The sequence below is a fragment of the Podarcis liolepis genome, assembly GCF_965112155.1.
Source record: "Podarcis liolepis genome assembly, chromosome: 5".
NCBI classification, from domain to species: Eukaryota; Metazoa; Chordata; class Lepidosauria; order Squamata; family Lacertidae; genus Podarcis; species Podarcis liolepis.
Window position 1 is genome coordinate 86,903,361 of NC_139556.1, and position 23,957 is coordinate 86,927,317.

At 46.4% G+C, this 23,957-nt stretch overlaps 1 protein-coding gene and 1 long non-coding RNA gene across 2 annotated transcripts in view; one reads left to right on the plus strand and one right to left on the minus strand.

Moving 5' to 3' along the window:
* LOC310707446 (uncharacterized protein) overlaps positions 1 to 23,957 on the plus strand; it is a 214,180-nt gene that overhangs the window by 164,572 nt on the left and 25,651 nt on the right. Inside the window, 4 exon segments of the mRNA XM_083504656.1 lie at positions 2,948 to 3,079; positions 5,159 to 5,287; positions 13,093 to 13,221; positions 22,987 to 23,115. Of these exon segments, the coding sequence (XP_083360782.1) occupies positions 2,948 to 3,079; positions 5,159 to 5,287; positions 13,093 to 13,221; positions 22,987 to 23,115 (519 nt within the window).
* Positions 22,164 to 23,957, minus strand: part of LOC310707481 — a 57,369-nt gene continuing 55,575 nt past the window's right edge. Inside the window, exon 3 of the long non-coding RNA XR_014526490.1 lies at positions 22,164 to 22,273. This is a non-coding gene — a long non-coding RNA (uncharacterized lncRNA). The remainder of the gene's footprint in view (positions 22,274 to 23,957) is intronic.

The window sequence follows — 23,957 nt, forward strand, 5'->3', positions numbered from 1 at the left end:
GACGTAATCAAAATCCTAAAGAACCAGCTCGGCAGCTTCTTAGGCAATTAAACTTTCTTGCTACATGTATATATCTAATATATTCCCTGCTAATCTTCCTGCCTCTGTAATTGTGTATTTATGGGTTCGTGTAGCCTGGCTGGCTATAATCCTTAATCATGTAAGTCTAAAATGTAGAGGGCGATGGCTGGTGAAGCGGAGAGGTTTGATCGGAGAACTTTATTCCATCACTGTTCGCCAGTTCCTCCAAGCACAAGGCACAGCATTCAGACTGACAGCTGGTTCTGCGTCCCCCCACAATTTTCAATGCAGCTTAGTTCAGAGCTAATTCCCAATGTGAGGATGGTGGGGCAGGGGGGAAGACGCTTGTCACAACACGTTGAGTGAATCCCGTTCTCTTGCATTCGAAAGACGGTCCCTGGGTTTGTGAATTTAAATATCGAGTGAAATTTGAATATTATAGGTGTCACAACTTACCTGCATTGCTGCCTCATTCTGTGCTTCCCCTTTATTTCCATGTCATCTTTTGGTGCCTTTTCATGGCCTGTTCATTTATCAAATTTATCGTAACAACCCTGAGATACAGGCTGGCTCAGGAAACAACGACTTGCCCAATGCTGCTTAACCAGTGAGCTTCATGACTAAGTGCTCTTTCACACATTAAGGAGCAACAAATACGAGTGCTCACTCAACAGAGCGTTGTAGCCAATCCGAGCTCTCTGTTGAGCATATGCATCATGCTCTCAAGGACCCATTTGTCACTGTTGAACTTGAAGGACACAATTATAAGACTATCGCCCACAAATGAAAAGTGCCACCAAGCCGCCAGCGGCGAATGGGAACTGTATCTCCTGGTCCAAGTCCAACTACTGCACACTTTTTTCTGCTTTGGAAGGTCACCGGTGAAATGCTCATTGGTCATAAGCATAAAAAGCCATCACAAGGGGATTAGACCAATTCTATCAAGGGTTAAACCACAGAGCCTAGGACTTGCTGATCAGAAGGTCGGCAGTTCGAATCCCCGCAACGGGGTGAGCTCCCGTTGCTCGGTCCCTGCTCCTGCCAATCTAGCAGCTCGAAAGCCCACAAAGTGCAAGTAGATAAATAGGTACCACTCCGGCGGGAAGGTAAACGGTGTTTCTGTGCGCTGCTCTGGTTCGCCAGAAGCGGCTTAGTCATGCTGACCACATGACCGGGAAGCTGTATGCCAGCTCCCTCAGCCAATAAAGCGAGATGGGCGCCGCAACCCCAGAGTTGGTCATGACTGGACCTAATGGTCAGGGGTCCCTTTACCCTTTATCAAGGGCCATGAGCTGTAATGGCTATACACCAGTTCCAGGTTCAAAGGCAGTGTGCCATTGGACATCAGTTACTGGGGAGTAAGAATGAGAGAAGGCTGCTGTGGGAAACAGGCTGCTGGGGAGTAAATGTTCCATTGACTTGTTCTTCCATTCTTATAATACGGAAAACGGTTGTGAAAGAACAACTCAAGGCAAAAAGCCCTTTCACTGGCAGCTGCAGTGGACAGAAGAAAATGTGGCCATCACAGATATCCTTCTAGAGGCCAGTTCATGGGGGAAAACCCTTGTAGAATCATAAAACTGTAGCGTTGGAAGGAACACCAAAGGTCATCTAATCTAGCCCCCTGCAATGCAGGAATCTCAGCTAAAGCCTCCACCCTTTTTATTTTAGTCACAGTGTTCTGTGTGTGATGCTCAGTGCTATTTTTCTAGAAAAAGGTGCCACAAACACCTCCCTCATTCTCTTAGAATGGGAGTGATACCACCTAAGAGGTGCTGGAACTGAGTTCTAGCTGAAAAAAAGCCCTGGTGTTGCAACACAACTACATGAGGGGAAAAAATAGAATGGATTTCAATAGTGGGTGCATTTGGAACTAAGCACAGTCTGAATACTTGCAGGGCCTATTGACTTACTCCCACACAATGGACCCTTTCTCCCCTCTTAGAGAGGGCCGCAACAGTGATTTTAACAGATGTTCTTCCTTTAATCACCTGAGTGGCTTATAACAAAAAAATCTGGCAGTGCAGACTTGTGCATGTTCACTCACGCGTCACTTCTTCTGTGTTCTTTGCGGCTTGCTCCTTAGTAAGGCCTTGTGCCCTCAGCAATTTCGGATACCTAAGAACAACTGCCTTCCGCCTTGATGTTTCTGACATGGGTCTTAACTTCACAGCAACACTGGGGAGCCAGTGTGGTGTAGTGGTTAAGAGCGGTGGACTCGTAATCTGGTGAACCAGGTTCGCATCCCCGCTCCTCCACATGAAGCTGCTGGGTGACCTTGGGCCAGTCACACTTCTCTGAAGTCTCTCAGCCTCACTCACTTCACAGAGTGTTTGTTGTGGAGGGGGAAGGGAAAGGAGAATGTTAGCCGTTTTGAGACTCCTTCGGGTAGTGATAAAGCGGGATATCAAATACAAACTCTTCTTCTGCAGCTTGAAAGCCAATTGTCCACCTCATTTTATGTTTCCCTGGGTATCATTGCAGAAGCCCCCTGAAAAGGATCTGACATCTGGCAGGAGAGATATGTCCCTTCTCCAGCAGCCTACTGGGGTTTGGGGTGGAAGGAGCAGGGTGGTTGGGGAGAGAAGGGGAGATGGCAGAGAGAGAGGGGGGGAGAGAAAGATGGCAGAAAGATAAATGGGGTAGCAGAAAGTGAGAGAGCAAAAGGGGGTGGAAGGGAGGGAGGGAGGGAGGGAGGGAGGGAGGGAGGGAAGGAAGGAAGGAAGGAAGGAAGGAAGGAAGGAAGGAAGGAAGGAAGGAAACCACACACTTTGGACAATAGCTTCACCAGTCCCAGCCATATAGCCCCTGACAAGGGAATGCTTCAGAGGGAAGCATTCCCAATCACTGCTTTATAGACTCCCAAACCCAGGAAGCCTTTGCTGTTGTTGCAGGCAGCCATATAACATTCTGTATTATTTTTCAGCTTGCGGTTCTGGCTCCTGGGGACAGCTCTGTGGAAACTCCTGTGACTGCAGAAACAGTGATGGGAGCTGCAACCCGGTTACTGGCATTTGCTTCTGCGAAGCAGGATACACTGGAAAGCGTTGTGAGCAGAGTAAGATGTGAAGCATGCCAAAGAGGAGAAGTCTCAGAATAAAGGAGTGGGAACTGTTTTTCCCGTTGTGTGCTTATAGGAAAGGGTCCAGCTGGTTTATTTTTGTTTTTTTTTTAGGCTGTGGGGAAGTCTACTTGGGAGGACTCAGATTTCAACCTCTGTATAAGCATTTGCTTACAATGTGTACTCCAGGAAGGAGTCTGTTTTCATAGTTGTTTGGAAGGAATAGCTAGCCTGACCATTAGACTTCATGTCTGGATGATCAAAATGCTTTATTTTTTGCATCCTTGGTTCCCCAGTGTACTCTTGGGCAGTTAATGCCTGCATTTATCCATTTCTGTTCTTTTTATTTCTAGGCTGTATTTCAGGACAGGAATTTGGCATAGCCCTCCCTATCTGGGTACTATTCGAAGGTTTTTGGACTCCATCTCCCATCAGCCCCAGCCCACATGGCTAATGGTCAGCGATGATGGAAGTTGTAGTACAAAACATCTGGAGGGAACTAGGTTAGGGAAGGCTGGCCCCTTTATTGCCCAGTATGGGCATTAAGATCAGCAACTGGAACCTGGTTAGTTCTGCCACAGCCTGATAATTATTGGCCTCTGGTAACACAGAGGTGGGCTTTTTCACTGTTGGCGGCAATGTTGTGGAAGGCCCTCCATGCTGAAATGCAAGGGGCTCCATCAGTATTGGCATTCCACCGTATCTTGAAGATACAAGTATTCCCTTCTACTTGGAACCTCCTTATTTATTTTTATTTTTTGAATTTGATAGTGTTTATTATACAAACCATTAGAAGTAAATTTACACAGCTATTAATTATAGAAAGTGGCATCAAGTCTTGGCACTGCCATACTGTGTAACACAGTTTAAGTTAGTAAAATAAGGCAGGATTCCATTTTAAGGCATGCAGGAAAGGGGTTTATTGCATTCCATATTTTTCCTTCAGATATTCCACTTTCTTCTTTGGACATTCCTTTCAAGGAATTCCAGGTGTCCCACTTGGCCTTGCCTTTGAAATCAAGCATCCCAGGATGGTCTGTATTTACATCTCCAACTGTGGCCTGCTTGTAATGGCTGTAGATATCCGGCATTTCTTGATCTGTTGGTTGGGTCTTCAGCTTCTTGACTTCTTCTGCAGCTTTTTCAAACTCTGCCTGTGCCATGGTTGCAGAAGCGTGCAGCGACCTCCTCCCGATGCAACAAAAGGGTGAACTGCGCCCGTTCTTGGAATCTCCTTATTCAACTGCTTTAGTGTTTTGCAATTATGCGTGAATATTTTTTAGTTGATTTTATACTTGTAAATGGTTAAGATGCTACACTGGCATGATGTGATATGTAAAGTAGTAAACAATCTCTATCCCTACATTTAGGAATGGAAAAACCTTTCTGCCTTTCTTAGGGAAGCCTCTCAGGAGGCGGAGATACCCACCCAATGGTGCATTTTCTACCACATTGGCCCGAATACAAGTCGCACCCGCAAATAAGCCGCACCTTTAAACTTCAAGGGGGGGGAGACAATACCTGAATATAAGCCACTCCCTTAAAATTGGGTTACAGGCTGCGGTTGGTAGAATTGTAACTCTGAGCCAGTTTAAGCCTTTGATCTTGCAAGCCCACAAAAGTTACCGTACAATCGCTAAAATCGCAAACCGTTATTCAATTGCTACAATTCCGCAGGCACTCAAGGTCGCAAATCGGCAATAAAACCTTTTTTTTTTGTTCCCTTTTACCGTATGTCTGTTTCAGCAGCGATATCGTAGAAGCCATTTTTGTAAGGTTGAGAATATAAGCCGCACTTTAACTTTTCACGGTCGGAATTTGGGGGGGGGGGGGGAGTGCGGCTTATATTCAGGCCAATACGGTATTTTGCCTGGGCTCTCTCTGAATTGCAGTAGCCACAAAGTTGCACAGTTATTCTCCATGCTTATTTGAAAATCAATTTCTGCAAAAGCAAATTATTATTCCCCCCCCCTCCTGCACGCACAGGCAGCTGTTTAAACTGATCAAAGAAAAGTCAGGATTGATATCTGTGCCTGATTTTTGCCCGAATGCTTGTCTCTTGTTCTCTGTACACAGGATGCCCCAAGGGAACATTTGGCTTGAGTTGTAAACATAGCTGCCAATGCAAAAATGGAGCGATCTGTGACCACATGAGCGGAGCCTGTACTTGTACAGCTGGCTGGATGGGAACCTTTTGTGAGAAAGGTATTTCTTGCTCCCTTCTCTGTCCTCCCCTCTGTCTCCTTCCTTCCTTCCTTCCTTCCTTCCTTCCTTCCTTCCTTCCTTCCTTTCTTTCTTTCTTTCTTTCTTTCTTTCATCAATGCATTTCTCAACAGCGACGTTTTCTGCAGATTTTCAGTCTGTTGTAAAGATGTTATTGATTAGCTCAACAGCCTAGGATAATTTACCAGCTCAGTGATGTACTTGGTAAGACAAAACAGGCCCATTCTCTTAATGGTGGTTAAGAGGTCAGGATCACATCCAGGGATTGCGTGCAGAGCTCCTCCTTCCCTCTAGTTTTTACCATGGCATTAAAACAGCAGCAGCAAAAGAGAACCTTTTTCCACCCCTTTTACCAGGATTCTTTAACTAGCTTCACACTCTGGTTAAGTGGAGATTTACCAGCAGATTATATTAGCACTGTCCTCAACAGCAGATAAAATAGGAGTGGGCAGAGGAGATGCTGCAGAAAAGGAACAGACAATTCCATGGGCAACACAGTAAAGAGACTAATTTAGCAACCCCATGCATTTATTTTATCGTAAGAAAGCCCCACTGAGTTCAAGGGCTTTTACCCCCAATTCATTGTACACAGGATTGCAGCTTGAGCCTCTTTGGCACTGTGGGTTAAACCACAGAGCCTAGGACTTGCCGATCAGAAGGTCGGCGGTTCTAATCCCCGCGACGGGGTGAGCTCCCGTTGCTCAGTCCCTGCTCCTGCCAAGCTAGCAGTTCGAAAGCATGTCAAAGTGCAAGTAGATAAATAGGTACCGCTCTGGCGGGAAGGTAAACGGCTTTTCCGTGTGCTGCGCTGGTTCGCCAGAAGTGGCTGTCATGCTGGCCACATGACCCAGAAGCTGTGCGCCGTATCCCTCGTCCAATAAAGCAAGATGAGCACCGCAACCCCAGAGTCGGTCGCGACTGGACCTAATGGTCGGGGTCCCTTTAACTTTACCTGACCTTTAAAGAGTTACCCTTTAACAGTAGCTTCCACACTCATTCCCAAGAAGCTCAGCAGCAGTCAGTGAGAAGATTGGTGATGGCAGGCAAGCTTCTTTGAAAGACAGCTTGCCACAATTACCTGTCTTCCCTTGCAATGCACAACAGGGTTGTGGGGGGGCTGTTTTCAGCCCAAGGGCTCCATTGACAAGGGCTCTGTTGGTGGAGCAAGAGACTCTTAATCTCAGGGGCGTGGGTTTGAACCCCACATTAGGCGAAAGAGTCGTGCATTGCAGGGGGTTGTAGTAGATGACCCCTTTGGTCCCTTCCAACTCTCTGATTCTTTGCTCTATATTCGCTTCTGGAGGCCATATGCCAGGGGTGAAAAGGGCCAGAGTCAAAAGAGGGCAGAACAGCAGTACAGTAGGCTAATTTCTACACAGAATTGCAAACCCCTCTCCATTCTCCACCAGGGATTCATGATCAGAATTCAAGGACACATTCCAGCCAGGCAAAAACACCCCAGCTGGGTGGGAAGTGGTGCTGTTGAGAGGCATGGCCCAGGAAGAGATGGTGTGTTTGGGGAGCAAGGTGTGGGAAAGCCTCTCCTCTTAACAGAGGGGAGGGGTTGTGAGCGGGAGCCGGTTGGCCCGTCTGCAAGGGGGCGTCTTCGGCCCCCTGCGTCAGCTTACCTGGCTGCTGCACCGCGCCCATAGGCCAGCCAATAGGGCTGGCTTGGGGGCAGGGTTTAGCTTCATTCAAGCAGCCGCGGCAGCTCCGTGCCCTCATTGTGAGCCCAGAAGACGATGGATCACCCACCCACCCTCCTGTGCTTCTGACCTAGGGACGCAGGTGGCACTGTGGTCTAAACCACTGAGCCTAGGACTTGCCGATCAGAAGGTTGGCGGTTCGAATCCCCGCGACGGGGTGAGCTCCCGTTGCTCGGTCCCTGCTCCTGCCAACCTAGCAGTTCGAAAGCACGTCAAAGTGCAAGTAGATAAATAGGTACCACTCTGGTGGGAAGGTAAACGGCGTTTCCGTGCGCTGCTCTGGTTCACCAGAAGCGGCTTAGTCATGCTGGCCACATGACCCGGAAGCTGTACGCCGGTTCCCTCGGCCAATAAAGTGAGATGAGGGCCGCAACCCCAGAGTCGGCCATGACTGGACCTAATGGTCAGGGGTCCCTTTACCTTTACCTATGCTTCTGACCTTGCTATGGACTTTGGTTGGTTGCCCAGGGGGCCTGGTAGGAATTTTTACCCATTGGGCAAATTAGCACCAGCCTTATGGTTTTTCGCCTACCTTGTAGCAATTCGTCACAACTTTTGGGTATTGGCAGTTAGGTATATGTGTCGTGTGTTGGAGGGTAGGTTATTGCCATCACCTACCCTCCCCTTGTTTGGGTATTCCATTAAAGGAATCTGGTGGTCGTGGATCCTGTCCGATGCCCTTCTGGTGGCTAGGGCCATGGCACGACCCCCGGTGACATCAGGGGAAGCTTCCAGTTGTATTTGCATCAACAAGCTCCTCCCACTGGTTGTTAACCTTCGGATGACTCCCTGCTGCGTGAGGTGGAGTCATGTATAGATTGTTTGATCCAATGGCTAAGCCAATACCACTCACATTCTGTAACCAATAAAGTTGTGGCCTTCTTTAGCCCATTAACCTTAAATACATGTGTCCTTGTGTCTTATTTATCTCAAGTGGGTGGCGGGTCCACGACTCACAAAGAGTCAAAAGAACACGGTAATAGAGAGCTGGAGAGCCCTTAGGTTTTCCAGCCCAGATGTAAAGCCACATGGAAGGGTTATATCCTGCATCACAGTTCATACAGGGTTGTAGTGAGGCCTAGCAAATGGCGTTGGGAATGGACACATCTATTAATGGTCTGTTGTTGCTTTTTCTGCATGTTTCACCCGGCGTCTGATTTCTGCATTGATCCACAGTTGTTGTTTTTTAAAAAAAAACATTGTCTCAATGTACATATTTGAATACGTTGTTTTTTCCTCTTTAATATACTAAAACTGCCAAGAACTGGTGCCACAGCATTTGGAGAAGGGCAAAATCTGCTGGAGAGCAAAGTTATGATCCTCAGTAGGGGTCTGAGTAGTGTGCATCGTAGCAAAAAAAATATTTTAAGAAATGCAGAGATGGAATTATTTGCAGCTTCCCTACCTGGCATCTGATGTGAACAGACTGTGAACTCTTAGGACCCCTGGCAGAATGTTCTGCAACTCAGTGGGACTCCACAGAATACGCATAATAGTTCCTCAGTGGGGACGCTTGGGGAAGTAATTCTTTGCAAATTCTGATACAAAATTGACCCTATCTGTAGTTCCACAGACTAATATGCAGAACTAGGCATTGATATAACGTTGCAGTGCAATTCTTGGCTTTAAAAAGAAGTACAGTGGTGCCCCGCAAGACGAATGCCTCGCAAGACGAAAAACTCGCTAGACGAAAGGGTTTTGCGTTTTTTGAGCTGCTTCGCAAGACGAATTTCCCTATGGGCTTGCTTCGCAAGACGAAAACGTCTTGCAAGTTTGTTTCCTTTTTCTTAACACCGTTAATACAGTTGCGACTTGACTTCGAGGAGCAACTCATAGCACGCGGTGTGGTAGCCTTTTTTGAGGTTTTTGAAGAGTTTGGTGATTTTTGAAGGTTTTCCAAAACTTTCCCAACACCGTGCTTCGCAAGACGAAAAATTTGCTAGACGAAAAAACTCACGGAACGAATTAATTTCGTCTTGCGAGGCACCACTGTACCAAAATCATGTCAAAATGTGTATTTTAGGATGTAACACACATGGAATTGCATGCTTTGCAAGAAAACACGAATTCTTTGCAAATAGATGTGGAAGCAGGATAGAGTATGTGCAAAGCATTTGAGAGAGTTCTAACTCCCACACTAAATCTATTGTTCTTGTTATACTTTGTAAGGCAAGTACATAAGGAGAAATCAAATGCCTGTGTTTTAGTATCTGAGCAAATTGTAATTTTTGTGTGTGTGCCTGTGGTGCCCTCTAGTGGAAACGAGGCCAATTTGCACCTTTGACGAAAAATACTCAGGCAGCTCTTTTGTTTCCCCTAGGATACAAAATAAATAAATCTTAACACCAGCAGTATCACAATAAACTTTATTCAGCTCAAGTGAAAAACAAGAAAGCAGTGAGCTAGCCTGCCTGTTCCTTATGGCCAGAGTTTTAAACGACAAAGGAGAAAAATAAGTTGCTGGTAGGAATGAGGAAGAAATTTGTTTCACATCACATGCAAAGATAGAATCATAGAGTCATAGAGTTGGAATAGACCACAAGGGCCATCGAGTCCAACCCCCTGCCAAGCAGGAAACACCATCAGAGCACTCCTGACATATGGTTGTCAAGCCTCTGCTTAAAGATGAGCTTACCTACTTTGGGATTTACAGATGCAGGGAGCAATTTCAGAAGGGATCAAATAGTTCGAACCCTCCTGTTTCAGCAGTCATATTCCTTTTTGGGGAACAAAACAAAGGAGAAGCCATAGGGTGCCACCGCCTGATTGTGGTGTAATGCTTAGAGCAGCCTTTCTCAAGCTGTGGGTCCCCAGATGTTGTTGAACTACAACTCCCATCACCCCTAGCTAGCAAGGCCAGAGCTCAGGGATGATGGGAGTTGTAGTCCAACAACATCTGGGGACCCACAGGTCGAGACACTCTGGCTTAGAATGTCAGATTAGGACTTGGAAGGCCAGGTTCAAATCCCCACTTAGCCGTGTTGTTGTTGTTGTTTGGTCGTTTAGTCGTGTCCGACTCTTCGTGACCCCATGGACCAGAGCACGCCAGGCACTCCTGTCTTCCACTGCCTCCCGCCGTTTGGTCAGACTCATGTTAGTAGCTTCGAGAACACTGTCCAACCACCTCGTCCTCTGTCGTCCCCTTCTCCTTGTGCCCTCCATCTTTCCCAACATCAGGGTCTTTTCCAGGGAGTCTTCTCTTCTCATGAGGTGGCCAAAGTATTGGAGCCTCAGCTTCACGATCTGTCCTTCCAGTGAGTGCTCAGGACTGATTTCCTTCAGAATGGATAGGTTTGATCTTCTTGCAGTCCATGGGACTCTCAAGAGTCTCCTCCAGCACCATAATTCAAAAGCGTTGATTCTTTGGCGATCAGCCTTCTTTATGTTCCAGCTCTCACTTCCATTCATCACTAGTGCCAGAATAGGATAGGTAAACACTATTAGGGGTTGGGGAACATGCTCAATGGTCTTGCTGCTAACATTCCTGGAGGCACCATCTGCAAGCACGCCATTCCCATTCCATTCCAAGTGTCTCGATTTTCCAGGGACATTCCCAGAATTACAAAAGCCATCCCGGCTCCTGATCTGATCCCAGAATGTCCCCATTTTTCCTGCCAGGGCTGCCACCTGCCAAGCTCAAGAAGGAGGGTGAGCCGGTGTTTGTCCCAAATGGCAGTGGCAGTGAAGGGGCATCCCATTGCCTCTCCATGGCCTCGGAGGGGAGAGGTGGCTATCCCTGAAGCCTTTGGAGCGCAGCAGGAACTCGCGCTCTGCTCCGAAGGCTTCGGGTTCCTTTTGCTGAAGCCGGGAGAGCAAGACTCTCCTGGCTTCAGCAGAGAGGGAGAGCTGTGCAGCGCCCCTTCAGCCAAGTGGGAGGAGAAATGGAAGGGGCTCAGTTTCTCCTGCTGCTTCGCTGAAGGGGCGCTGAGCAGAGAGGGGGAGATTTTTTTTTTCTTGTTCTCCCCCTCTAAAACAAGGTGCGTCCTATGGTCGGGTGCGTCCTATGGAGCAAAAAATACGGTATATCCTGCCTTTCTCCCAAGTACTTAACTGTGATCTCCCACAACACATGGGGTGAATAGAAAAAGAGAGCCTAACTCCCACTCCCCCTCCCCAAAATGTTTGGCGCAAGTAAGAAGATTTACCATATGGGAGCCTGTTAAGGTTGCCATGATTTCAACCAGCCACCGCAGCTATGCCATAAACAGGAGCTTTGATGTGTCAATGTTTGCAGGTTCTCTCCATGCAATTAAAAAATCACCTGTTGATTTGTGCATAGTAAGTTGCAGTTAAAGACACAGGAGCAGACCATGATGGAGTGTTACTTGTTTTCTTTATTATTTATTTAATATGGTTTTATTGATTTACAATATACAACAATTACAGAAAAAGAGAAAAACATACAAAAGCAAAAATTCAACTCTCCCCACTCCAGCACGGATCAATTTAGTTAAGTCTGCCAAAGTCCAGTCTGTGATTTCAGTAGTTGCCATTCTTGAGGGTAATCAGTAAAGGATTTTATAAAAGGATGCCACATTTCAACAAAATCATCTACACCATTTGTATTATTCAGTGTATGTAATCTCTTGGTTAATTTTTCTGATACAGCAATGGGCCATATATTCTGTTTCCAATGAGAGATACACAGATCATAGGATCATAGAACTGTAGAACTGGAAGGTACCCCCCCCCCAAAAAGCATCCATGACAGATGGCCTTCCAACCTCTGCTTAAAAACCTCCAAGGAAGGAGGCTCTGAGGAAGATATTCCAATCCTTTTCAATTCTGTGGCATTAGTAGATGTGCTGCTACCAAAAGAAAAGTAATTGGTTCTTCATAACAAAGGTCAGATTTCTTTAAAAATAGCTAACAATTCCAAACCTGGGGTACGTTTCACATGTCATGAAAATTCTACTCAGTATTGATCCAGAGCAGATTCCAGCATATAGTGAGCAGAGTAAAAACTTAAACACGTTGCAGGATTCCCAAAAAAATAGACCAGAGGCAATTAATCCAGCAGAGCTTTACTGCTACTGAAGGCAAATGAGCATAATGGTCACAAATCCAATACATTCAGGATTGGCACTGTCCATAAGAAATCCAGTTGCAGCAGACTTAACTTAAACTTACAGTATCTTATAAGTCTAAACCATAACGCTAAGCATACTATGTACACAACACCACACTAGAAGGAAGAGAGATAGAAAGAGGCAGTGAAACCCAGGCTCGTTCTGGCCTTACTTTTATAGTCAGCATGACCTTGACAGAAGAGATAACAGAACCAGTTTAAGCCAGCTGTACTCAGCTTCTCTGAAGGTATAACCCAAACATCACGAACCTTCTGCTTGCTTCTTTCATGCAGAGAAGCTTCCAGAACCCTCTTGAATTAATTAGAATAGGAAAGATCTCTATACATCAGATCAATACTTTCTGTCCTAAGAAATGCAAACTGACACATTTCACATGTATTATAGCTTATTTCTGTAAATACCCTCTCCCAGAAGGGCTTTATATGTTCACGCATCCACCACATGTGAAATGTTGTACCTATACTATTGTGCCCTCTGCTGGAGTTTTACTTGTTTTCTTTATGGACGATCTGTTGGAAACCCTAGAGCTTAACATGCTTAACTGATGAGTAATTCACTGGCATGGTCACAACACACTATCTCCTGGACTTCCTTTGAAACATTGTGGATTGGGTTGGAGTGCTGATCTCATTTGTGACCCATCAAGTGAAATGTCTGACTAGTGTATTGTGTTCAGCATGGTGGGCCATGACTGTATCAGTATCTGACTAGACGTTCCGTGCTATTCTTTCAGCAGCATAATTTTCTGGCTAGCATCAAATATGTTATTTATACATTTTCATGCTGAGGGAGGCCAGTTTTACAGTCCAAGCACCGCTTTGCCTCCGGTGCAAGAGACAGACTCTTGGATCAGCTCTTAACTAAAACGTAAATGTGTGCATTCCCCTGTTACTTCCTAAAAGCTCTGTTTCGGGGAAGGCGAATATTGCTTGCCAGATAGATAGATGTATACACAAACGAGTATCACCATCTCATCATTTTCCATCTTCAGCTTGTCCAGATGGCTTTTTTGGGCTGGACTGTCACCAGGTGTGCGACTGCAAGAATGGAGCTGTCTGCAATCACATCGATGGAACCTGCCAGTGCCTCCCTGGCTGGATCGGGCCCAGCTGTGAGCAAGGTTTGTATACTAATGAGAAAGCGTCTCTCCAAATCTCACCAAACTCATCCGTGTGTGCATACCAGATCTGTGTGCAGATGCAGATCTGTGGGTGCAGCGTGATTTATGCAGAATGATTGTTTGCATGCAAGCACTGTGATTATACATCATATTTTTCATGATTTGGGGGGGGGGGCATTCCCCTCCAAGAGCTCACCCGTGGAACCCGGAATCTTCATTTTTGTGCTCCTCTCCAGTTTAATAAGCAGGCTGCAAGATGCTGGGAAGACAATGAGCAAGTTAACTTTGATGTGTATGTGCTGTTGCTTATGTGTGCATAAAACACTTGACAACAGCTGTAGAGTATATTTCTTCCTTTTTTACATAAATAAAAAATAGCAAGGGTTGATTCATAAGGTTATGATGATTCAATTATTGTATGATGGTCTAGCTATTTGAAATTATTACCACATGTTGGCTGCAACAGTTGTCTCCTACATTTTGCTAATCCCCACATCCACAGGTTATCCAAATCTACTTCCATGGCAATAGAGGGGGGAGGGGTCAATTGAACAGCAGATAGTCCCTTGGCGCATTGGCTTTGAAATCACAGTATGCTGGGATCTGAATGGAAATGGGTTGTGGGAAGGAATATTGGATGCAAGCAACTCTTTAGCGATCACAGCAGATAGATCAGTTTCATAATCCAGTTCCACACTGGATCCAACAGTGTGGCGATTGTGCAAATCAATCTCTTCCGTGGAAGATCTTCGTCTGAATTTATCATTTGATGTAGACAGAATGTAACAATAACACTTCTCTTCTGCAATAATTTGCTATGCTTATTCTGTTGATGCATTCTCTTGATGGACAAGTTTAGCTATGGCCTTTCCTATACAAAAAAAACAAAACAATTAAGCCATACATAAACAATGGAGAACAGCTGGATCCTCCAAGGTAAACATTGCTTGCAACTGAGGCACAATGCCCGCCGAGTTGGTGTTGTGAGTTGGCTTGGTGTGTTTGGTTGCTGCTGTGTGCAAAAACTTCTCTGCCAGAACTTGCTTCTGTGATTACAGAATATTCAACAAAGCCATTATGCCTCTGAGAAATAAGTGGATCAAGGGAAAGATTAAGGCTTTATCACTTACTGCCCCATCCTGTAGTAAGAGCATGAGTTCTTGCAGGCTCAAACCAATGCACCTGATGTATTCATAATGGGTTTGCAGCTAAAAGGCACCAACACTGTGCCCTACTAGCAAAAGCTCTGTACCCCTCCACAGCAACACCTACCGAGAAACGGGTATAATAAACTGGTCATGCTGTGCTCCATTGGTGCCAGGCAAAACAAGTTTACACCCATTTTTTTATAGAAGATAATTCACAGTAATAGATAGATTATATATAGACATGCAACCAAACGTGCCCCGTATCAGTCTCTACAGCCACAGCAGGTGGCGTAACCTTCCGACAATTTGACTTCACCCCCAAAGGCACAATCCTCCACTTGTCTCCCGAGACAGACGGATGCCGGCAACAATACAGAGATAGAGATATATGATTACAGGTCCGTGATAGAAGAGCACGTGTTTTGCATGCAAAAGGTCCCGAATGCAGCTTTGGCAGCATCTCTAGTTAAAAGGAACAGGTAGCAAGGGATGTGAAAGACCTCTGAGATCCAAGAGAGCCACTGCCAGTCAGAGTAGCCAGTATTGAGCTAGGTAGACAAATGTTATAAGACAGTTTCTGGCATTTCTGTTTGCATTGAGTTTGTAATTAGCATTCTGAGTCCAAAGGGAAGGGTATGCACCAGGACTTTATTTTTATTTTTAATCCTCCTCCTAACTTATTCCTGAAGGTGGGGTAATGGACTGCTGGCAGAAGGAAACATCACTGCCTCCCCTCCCCTTGAACATCTATGTGTTGTTGTTGTTTAGTCGTTTAGTCGTGTCCGACTCTTCGTGACCCCATGGACCAGAGGACGCCAGGCACTTCTGTCTTCCACTGTTTCCCGTAGTTTGGTCAAACTCATGCTGGTACAGTGGTGCTTCGCAAGACGAAATTAATTCGTTCCGCAAGTCTCTTCGTCTTGCGAGTTTTTCGTCTTGCGATGCACGGTTTCCCATAGGAATGCATTGAAAATCAATTAATGCGTTCCTAGGGAAACCGCCTTCAGACCAGGTTCGGGGACAGTCTGTCCCCGGACCTCTTCTGAAGGCTGGGGGGGGGCAAGGGCTTTCCTTCCCACCCCCAGCATTTTAAAAAACCCCGGGACAGCGGAGGACTTCTCCGCTGTCCGGGGGATCTTAAAATGCTGGCGGGCGGCATTTTAAAATCGCCCCGGACAGCGGAGGACTTCTCCGCTGTCCGGGGCGATTTAAAAGCCCCTGGGAAGGCAGGCAGGGGGGACAAAGACTTTCGCCCCCCGTCAGCCTTCAGAAGAGGTCCTGGACCTCTTCTGAAGGCGGGCGGGGGGCGAAAGTCTTTGCTCCCACCCGCCTGCCTTCAAAAGGTGTCCCCGCGGCGGCGGGAGGTGTCCCCTGCCCCCCGCCCGGCTTCGGAACAGCGTTCCAAAGTGGGGCGGCTGGGGCAGATGTTCCTGCCCCCCGACCCCGCTTCGGAACAGCGTTTTAAAATGCTGGGGGTCGGCAGCGAACACTTCGCTGCCGACCCCCAGCATTTTAAAATCTCCCTGTGTCCCGGGGAGATTTTAAAATGCTGGGGGTCGGGAGCGAAGCGTTCGCTGCCGACCCCCAGCATTTTAAAATCTCCCCCTGTCCCGGGGAGATTTTAAAATGCTAGGGGTCGGCAGCGCTTCGCTCCCGACCCCCAGCATTTTAAAATCTCCCCGGGACATGGGGAGATTTTAAAATGCTGGGGGTCGGGAGCGAAGCGATCGCTGCCGACCCCCAGCATTTTAAAATCTCCCCCTGTAGATTTTAAAATGCTGGGGGTCGGCAGCGAACGCTTCGCTCCCGCCCGCCAGCATTTTAAGATCGCCCGGGGCAGGCGGGGGGGAGGCAGGCGGGGGGGGAGCAAAGACTTTTGCCCCCCGCCGGCCTTCAGAAGAGGTCCTCTTCTGAAGGCCGGCTGTGGGCGAAAGTCTTTGCTCCCGACCACCAGCATTTCCCTATGGGCTTTCGTCTTGCGATGCAAGCCCATAGGGAAATTCGTCTTGCGAAGCGCCTCCAAAACAGAAAACCCTTTCGTCTTGCGGGTTTTCCGTCTTGCGAGGCATTCGTCTTGCGGGGTACCACTGTAGCTTCGAGAACACTGTCCAACCATCTCGTCCTCTGTCGTCCCCTTCTCCTTGTGCCCTCCATCTTTCCCAACATCAGGGTCTTTTCCAGGGAGTCTTCTCTTCTCATGAGGTGGCCAAGGTCTTGGATTCTCAGCTTCACGATCTGTCCTTCCAGTGAGCAGTCAGGGCTGATTTTCTTCAGAATGGAGAGGTTTGATCTTCTTGAAGTCCATGGGACTCTCAAGAGTCTCCTCCAGCACCATAATTTGAAAGCATTAATTCTTCGGCAGAACATCTATGTAGCCCAACCTTTATAATGGGTAGAAAAATGGATCTGGCTGGTAGGCCAGATCCTTAACTCCACACACAGCTGTGGGCCAAGTACGATGCCACCTTTCAATCACTTGATGTCGCAAAGACATCAGGTGACACTTTGTCTATCTGCGTGTTTGGTTGCAAGTTGCTTTGGGTTGCTCTGGGCAATAGAAAGTGACTGAAAAGATTCAGTGAGTGAATGAATGAATGAATGAATGAATGAATGAATGAATGACTGAATGACTGTTTGCCTGTATGTTTCCCAAGTTTAGTACTTTCCCAAGTGCTGACTGTCAACTGATCAGTGGTGCCTGCAAAGCCCCTTCCTTCCAAACCCTGCCTTTTCCTGACCCACATCTGACATCATATATAACATCAGGTCTTAGCATCATATAATTGGAGGGTTGGAAAGGGACCACGCGTGTCATCGAGTCCAACACTTTGCAATGCGGGAATCTTTTTAGTCATGTAGAGAAGTTGCCAGAGCCCAACTACTTGGAATCAGTGCCGCCATCTTGGTTCCTCCCTGGTGCAAGGCCCATTTAAGACATCATCAATGAACATGAAGGCATTATTGATGCCACCCTGGGCTCCTTCAAGCAGAAGGGTGGGAATATAAATTAAATAAATATTGCCCCTGACTTCTCCAAGCTGTACACAAATAAATGTGCTACATAAGCTTTAACATAAAGGGTCAGGAGACCAGCAAGCTCTTTAAGTCAGTGAACCTCTTGCCCCAAATTGGCCATCTCTACACCACTTGCCCCAAGAAAGAGTAACAGCACCTTCCCTAGGCGAAGGTCTCCAAGGGCTCCCAAAAAACTGAAGCCAGCTTTGTAGAGTGCAGAGCACAAATTCTCTTTCTCCGTATTCTCCATGTAACAGAAGCCATTATGTGGCCTTGTTTCCAAGCTTCCAGCAGGTAACAAACACTTAAGAACGTTGTCAGGTTTTCTTCCTTGGTGGTGAGGGTCGGAACCTCGCTTTTAAAAACCGTTTGACTTGAAAGCTCATCAGAGCACACCACATTCTGCAGTTGCTCAGTGGACACTTTACTCTCATCATTTGTTAGCAGAGCTACTCAAGAGGAAGGTTCTTCACCTCTGTAGCTGCCCTCTAGGTTTGGTGAAATATGAGCCTATTGTGTTACCTTGTATAAGAGCCCAGGCTGTTACCAAATCAGAACGGTGATAACTTTTCTTCAGTCACAGACCATTTGCTGTGACTTTCCAAACATTTGTGAAGTTAGCAATCAATCAGCTTAGTCTTTGACTGATGTTTCTGGACGATTTATTTCATTTCCTTTTTTTAAAAGGCCCTGCAAGCTTTGTTTCTACATATTAAGTTTAATTAAGAAACAAAACCCTTCATCTTAAGCCATGCCTGTCTCCTTCATCTTCCCACCAAAGTGTACTGTACTCATATCCAAAACCCACTATTTGTCCTTGCGTGATGGGACCATTAAAGCTTTCTGCACCACCTTTGATTTATTTTGTGCACTAGTTAAGGTGCCACAGTCTTTGCAACTTCGTTTGCCTCCAAGTTAAAGGGATAAGGTCAAACAACAATGCAAAGAAGGTAGCCCCCTTTGCCTCTTAGCTAAACAATGAATCATCGCTTTGATTTAAAGACTGGCCAGTAATGCCTTGTAATACACGGGTGACACTGCTGGTTTTTTCCAAAGGTTGCTATTAAAGCGGTCGGGTGGTGGCTCGCTTCCAAGTCCTCTGGCAGCGCACGACAACATCGTATTTATATGCAGGCCTCGCGGTGCCGGGTGATGGAGAGATCTTCTCCTAAGAGAGAAGTAAAAGGTTTGGAGGGGAGCGCAAGACTGGCGCATAATTGAGACAGAAATTGATTTGCTCTAAGACTTAATGCTATTAAAAGCCGCTGGCTTAGGGAGGCTGCTCGGCGTGAATGAAAAAGCTTTTCAAAATTATTGATAAGGGAGGATGCAACCCATCTGCTGAGAACTTGCCAACAAGCGGGAATAAAACAAACGAGCCCCTTTTGCTCGGTTAGCAGGCAGAGGGCACCAGCACCTGCAGGGCGAGTCTGAAGCACTGAGGCAAATGGCTGCAACATTGATGAGCTTCACTCGTAGCCAGGGCTTACTTGGACTGAAGAATTCAGAAGGCGCGAAAATGGCTGATTCAGCTTTCGGGACAATAGAAGCCACTAATGCTTGTATCTGAGACCGGGTTAGATGTTTTAAGAACATATATCCTCCTCTCCTTTTCCTCATATGCTTTCTTCAACACCTAGCATGATATGACCATGCTCTGGGGTTGTACTCTGTTCCCTGCAGTTTCATGTCCTTGGGCAGCAGCTTGCTGGGGATGGGATGCTGTGATGTCGCATTTTGCACTACTAGGTGCTACCAGAGAAGGGGGAGCAGGATAGAGGGGGCTGCTGTATTCGACATCACCTGCATCACCCTTCTAACATCTGGTTCTGCTCTGTCTTAAATGTCCACACCAGGACTTTGCTTCACCACTCATGCTGGTAGCTTCGAGAACACTGTCCAACCATCTCGTCCTCTGTCATCCCCTTCTCCTTGTGCCCTCCATCTTTCCCAACATCAGGGTCTTTTCCAGGGAGTCTTCTCTTCTCATGAGGTGGCCAAAGTATTGGAGCCTCAGCTTCAGGATCTGTCCTTCCAGTGAGCACTCAGGGCTGATTTCCTTCAGAATGGAGAGGTTTGATCTTCTTGCAGTCCATGGGACTCTCAAGGGTCTCCTCCAGCACCATAATTCAAAAGCATCAATTCTTTGGCGATCAGCCTTCTTTATGGTCCAGCTCTCACTTCCATACATCACTACTGGGAAAATCATGGCTTTAACTATACGGACCTTTGTTGGCAAGGTGATGTCTCTGCTTTTTAAGATGCTGTCTAGGTTTGCCATCGCCTTTCTCCCAAGGAGCAGGTGTCTTATAATTTCGTGGCTGCTGTCACCATCTGCAGTGATCATGGAGCCCAAGAAAGTAAAATCTCTCACTGCCTCCATTTCTTCCCCTTCTATTTGCCAGGAGGTGATGGGCCCAGTGGCCATGATCTTCGTTTTTTTGATGTTGAGCTTCAGACCATATTTCACCACTAATAAGTGGTTAATTTCTGAAAGATAGGTGCTGAGACCTCCCTGCCTTACCTGGCCTCTTAGAGTCCTTCCAGACAAGTTCTGTGCTCTACACACATGCAATAAAACATATGTGAACCACCCTGAGATCTACGGATGAAGAGTGGTATACAAAGTTAATAAATAATAAAAGTAAAAATGCCCTGTTTTTCCCCCCTTATCCCTTTTTAATCCAGTTTTACCCACCCCAGCCTAAAAGCTTTTTTCTTTTTTAAAGACAAGACAAAACACCCTATTGCCAGTCATCCATTTGCAGAATGGAAGAGTAGCACAAACTCTATAGGTTTGGCTGCCCATGCTGCTATTTTTCTGCCTTTTCAAACAATCTGTGTATTGACAAATGAGGCAGGTGGGTATTTTCCAATTCAGCACGCAGTGACCATTACCGCGTGCATAGTTTTATTATCCTGTTTAATATCTTATACATATCCATCCTTTAATCTGCATTAAAACACCATAATTATTACATAAAACAAATAAATGAAATACTGCTTAAATACAAGTGTGTTTCATTCAATACAAAATGTTACCGAAATATCACAACACAGTGATGCTTTGAATGAAACGATGGAGGAAAAGCCCTTTGCAATGACATTTATTTCTAAACGGGCATTAACTGGAAAAGGAGTATGTGCATGTGCTTGTTTTAATCAGTTTTTTTTTTAATTAGCACTAAAACACTTTTCTCGGAGCATGTGTGCACGTGTGAAATGTCAGTTGCAGTGTTTTGTGCCTACTAAGCATGCCCAATCTTTATTGCGCTATTTTGGGTCCTGGCTTTTAACAACTTTTTGTACTTCTGCAAACTTATGAGTTACATTGAGGGCGCTGATACCTCTCTCTTCCAGCTAGGTGCCCTTGGTTACTGTGCTGTTGGCACCCTGAGAGTGAATTCATCATTAGTTAGAGTGACAATGATGTTCCGCAGTTGAGGACCAGCATTTCAATAGGTTCCAGAGCTGAACTCTGTCCAGCAGCCTTGGATCAAAGTGAGTCAGTGATGGCTCAGTGCAACACAATGAAGATAGGTTTTCTTGCACATCCCTTTGGCAGAACCAGCTGTTCTTGTCTAGTACTCTAGAGGGCACCCAAAGGCATTTGTTCAGCTGTCTAAAGTACCAGAAGTTCTGCATCTGTCATGGCAGGCCTTGCGGGGTTGGGACATGGCCAGCAGGAAGTTCACCTGCCAGCATGCCCAGAGGATGTGGAAGAGAAAGAACAGATGGCTCAAGCCAGCATCCTACATCCCATGCTGCAGAGCAGGGACATAAGCCAGAAAAATATAGAAAGGAAAACCTTAAATAGAAGTCAGGAACGTTCAGGATCTCTACCCCAGTCATAGATTTGTGACCTCAGACAATTGCTGTGTCTGTCTTTTTTTCTCTAACAGCCCCAAGCCATTGACCCAAGGAGAAAAATACGAGGTCAATGAAAGCAGGAGGAATCCTCCCCATTTTCAGACCCATTCACATGGGTGTCATCAGTGGTTTACATACAGTGATTGCTTATTGTCCTACCATGGGAGGGGATGCAGGTGGCGCTGTGGTCTAAACCTCTGAGCCTCTTGGGCTTGCCAACTGGAAGGCTGACAGTTTGAATCCCTGCGACGGAGTGAGCTCCCGTTGCTCTGTCCCGGCTCCTGCCAACTTAGCAGTTCAAAAGCACGCCAGTGCAAGTAGATAAATAGATCCTGCTGTGGCAGGAAGGTAAACAGCATTTCCGTGCGCTCTAGCTTCAGCATTTCCGTGCGCTCTGGCTTCCGTCATGGTGTTCTGTTGCGCCAGAAGTGGTTTAGTCATGCTGGCCACATGACCCAGAAAGCTGTCTACGGACAAACACCGGCTCCCTCGGCCTGAAAGCGAGATGAGCACCGCAACCCATGGTTGCCTTTGACTAGACTTAATCACTTAGCCGTCCAGGGGTCCTTTACCTTTACCTTTTTACCTACCATGGGGTACATGCAACCACACAGTAGTTTAATACACATTGTGTATTGTGTAAGGCAGCTTTATATTTGCTCACAGTGCCCAATCACGTGGTGCATATTTGTATCATGCTCCCATTATGCACATTTTTGAAATGGTTGCAGATGTGTGTATGGTACTATCAGGCTTACAGCAGGAATGGATGCCACCTTTACCTTGTGGTAGCTGGCAACACATGTTAAGTTTAAACATGAGCACCAGGTGCTATATATCTGCATACGTAGAGCCACACAGTGTCATATATGAGGGAGAAAATGTAGGATTGCAGTGTTGTATCAGACCAAAGGTCCAGTAAACCCAGCTCTCTTTCCATCCATTAGGCCACAGGTCTGACTCTGGATAAAACAGCTCTCCGCATTCTAGCAGATCAGACTTTTTCTTCCTGCTCTGAGCTGTGGTGATAAAAAAGAAGAGACAAAAGAATACTGAACTGCTACTGGTACCTCCATGCCCATCTTTCAAACAAAGATGGCAAAATCTGCAATGGGAAATCAGAATAAAGCATGCAAATTATGCATTTTCACACAAAATGCTCCTTTGGACACTTGGTGCAAACGTGTGCATAGTTTGCTTTTTGAGAGGAGCTGGTGCTGTATTTGCACATTTTAGTTTATTTGTGCAGAGCAGGAACCCAAGACTTGACCATATCACCTTTGCTTCATCCCTTTGAGAGGGGCCTGATACCATATCAGCCTCATTAGGTATTACAGCGATTCTGCCAGCAGCAATAAAGAAAAAGCCAGGCTTTGCAGAAGAGTTTCCAAACAAACAGCCCGTCAGACTGGCTGTGGCAGTTTGTTTTATACCCAGACATTCTGTTGGAAGAAGACAGCTGATCTATCACGCAAAGGATTCCAATTGTTACTTTCTAAGAAAAGAAAAGAAAAAACCATTCAAATTGTGTTATGATGATACATATTTGCGGGTCTCTTTGTCAGTCGCAATGAATATACAAACACATGTGCGTGACTTGAAAGTATCGCCCATCCCGAATCAGTTTCCTCTCTTTATTTTCCTTGAATTGAGTTCCAGATGAATTTGATGTGTCCTTTGATGTCTCGTGATTGGGCTTTATGGTTCGTTTTCTCTCTTTCCCTCTCTCCAGCTTGTCACATTAACACTTACGGACAAAGCTGTCGTCAGCGCTGCAATTGTAAGAACGCAGCACTCTGTGACCACATCACTGGGGCATGCATATGCACAGCTGGATGGAGAGGACCGGTCTGTCAGGAAGGTACATTGTGGATTTAAATTTGGGCCTGGTTTGGCCAAACAGTAGATCAAGGTGGCAATGAAACAAAGGTCTGGTCTTCATATGCAGTAGAATGAGATGGAAAGGTAAAAAAGGCAAAGGACCCCTCGACGGTTAAGTCCAGTCACAGGCGACTATGGGGTCCGGTGCTCATCTCATTTTCAGGCTGAGGGAGCTGGCGTTTGTCCACAGACAGCCTTCTGGGTCACGTGGCCAGCATGACTAAACTGCTTCTGGTGCAACGGAACATTGTGACAGAAGCCAGAGCGCACAGAAATGCTGTTTACCTTCCCGCCGCAGTGGTACCTATTTATCTACTTGCACTGGTGTGCTTTTGAACTGCCAGGTTGGCAGGAATTGGGGCAGAGCAGCGGGAACTCACCCCATCACACAGATTCGAACCACCCACCTTCCAATTGGCAAGCCCAAGAGGCTCCGTGGTTTAGACCAAAGCACCACCCACGACCCCAATGAGACGGTAGAGACTTAAGGTAGTAAAATAGCCTGTACCACTTGTGACAGCAGGTAGGGATGCCACTTTTTAATGCATAAAAACACCGCCTGCATGTAGGAGATTCAGATGTCAGTGAGCAGTCTGACTGGGACCCTTTTACATTAGATCAGAAGTCACCAACCTTTCTGGGCTAGTGGGAACATCTGGAATTTTGAGAAAGTGTTACGAGCACAAATTGGCCGTCATAGGGGTGTGGCATAATGCAAAATGTCTGCCACATCCAAAAGAGCAGGAAAAGAGGCTGGACAAAATGGTAGAGGCATGCCCCATGCCATCATTGCCCCATTAACGGGAGAAAAGACAGCAGCAT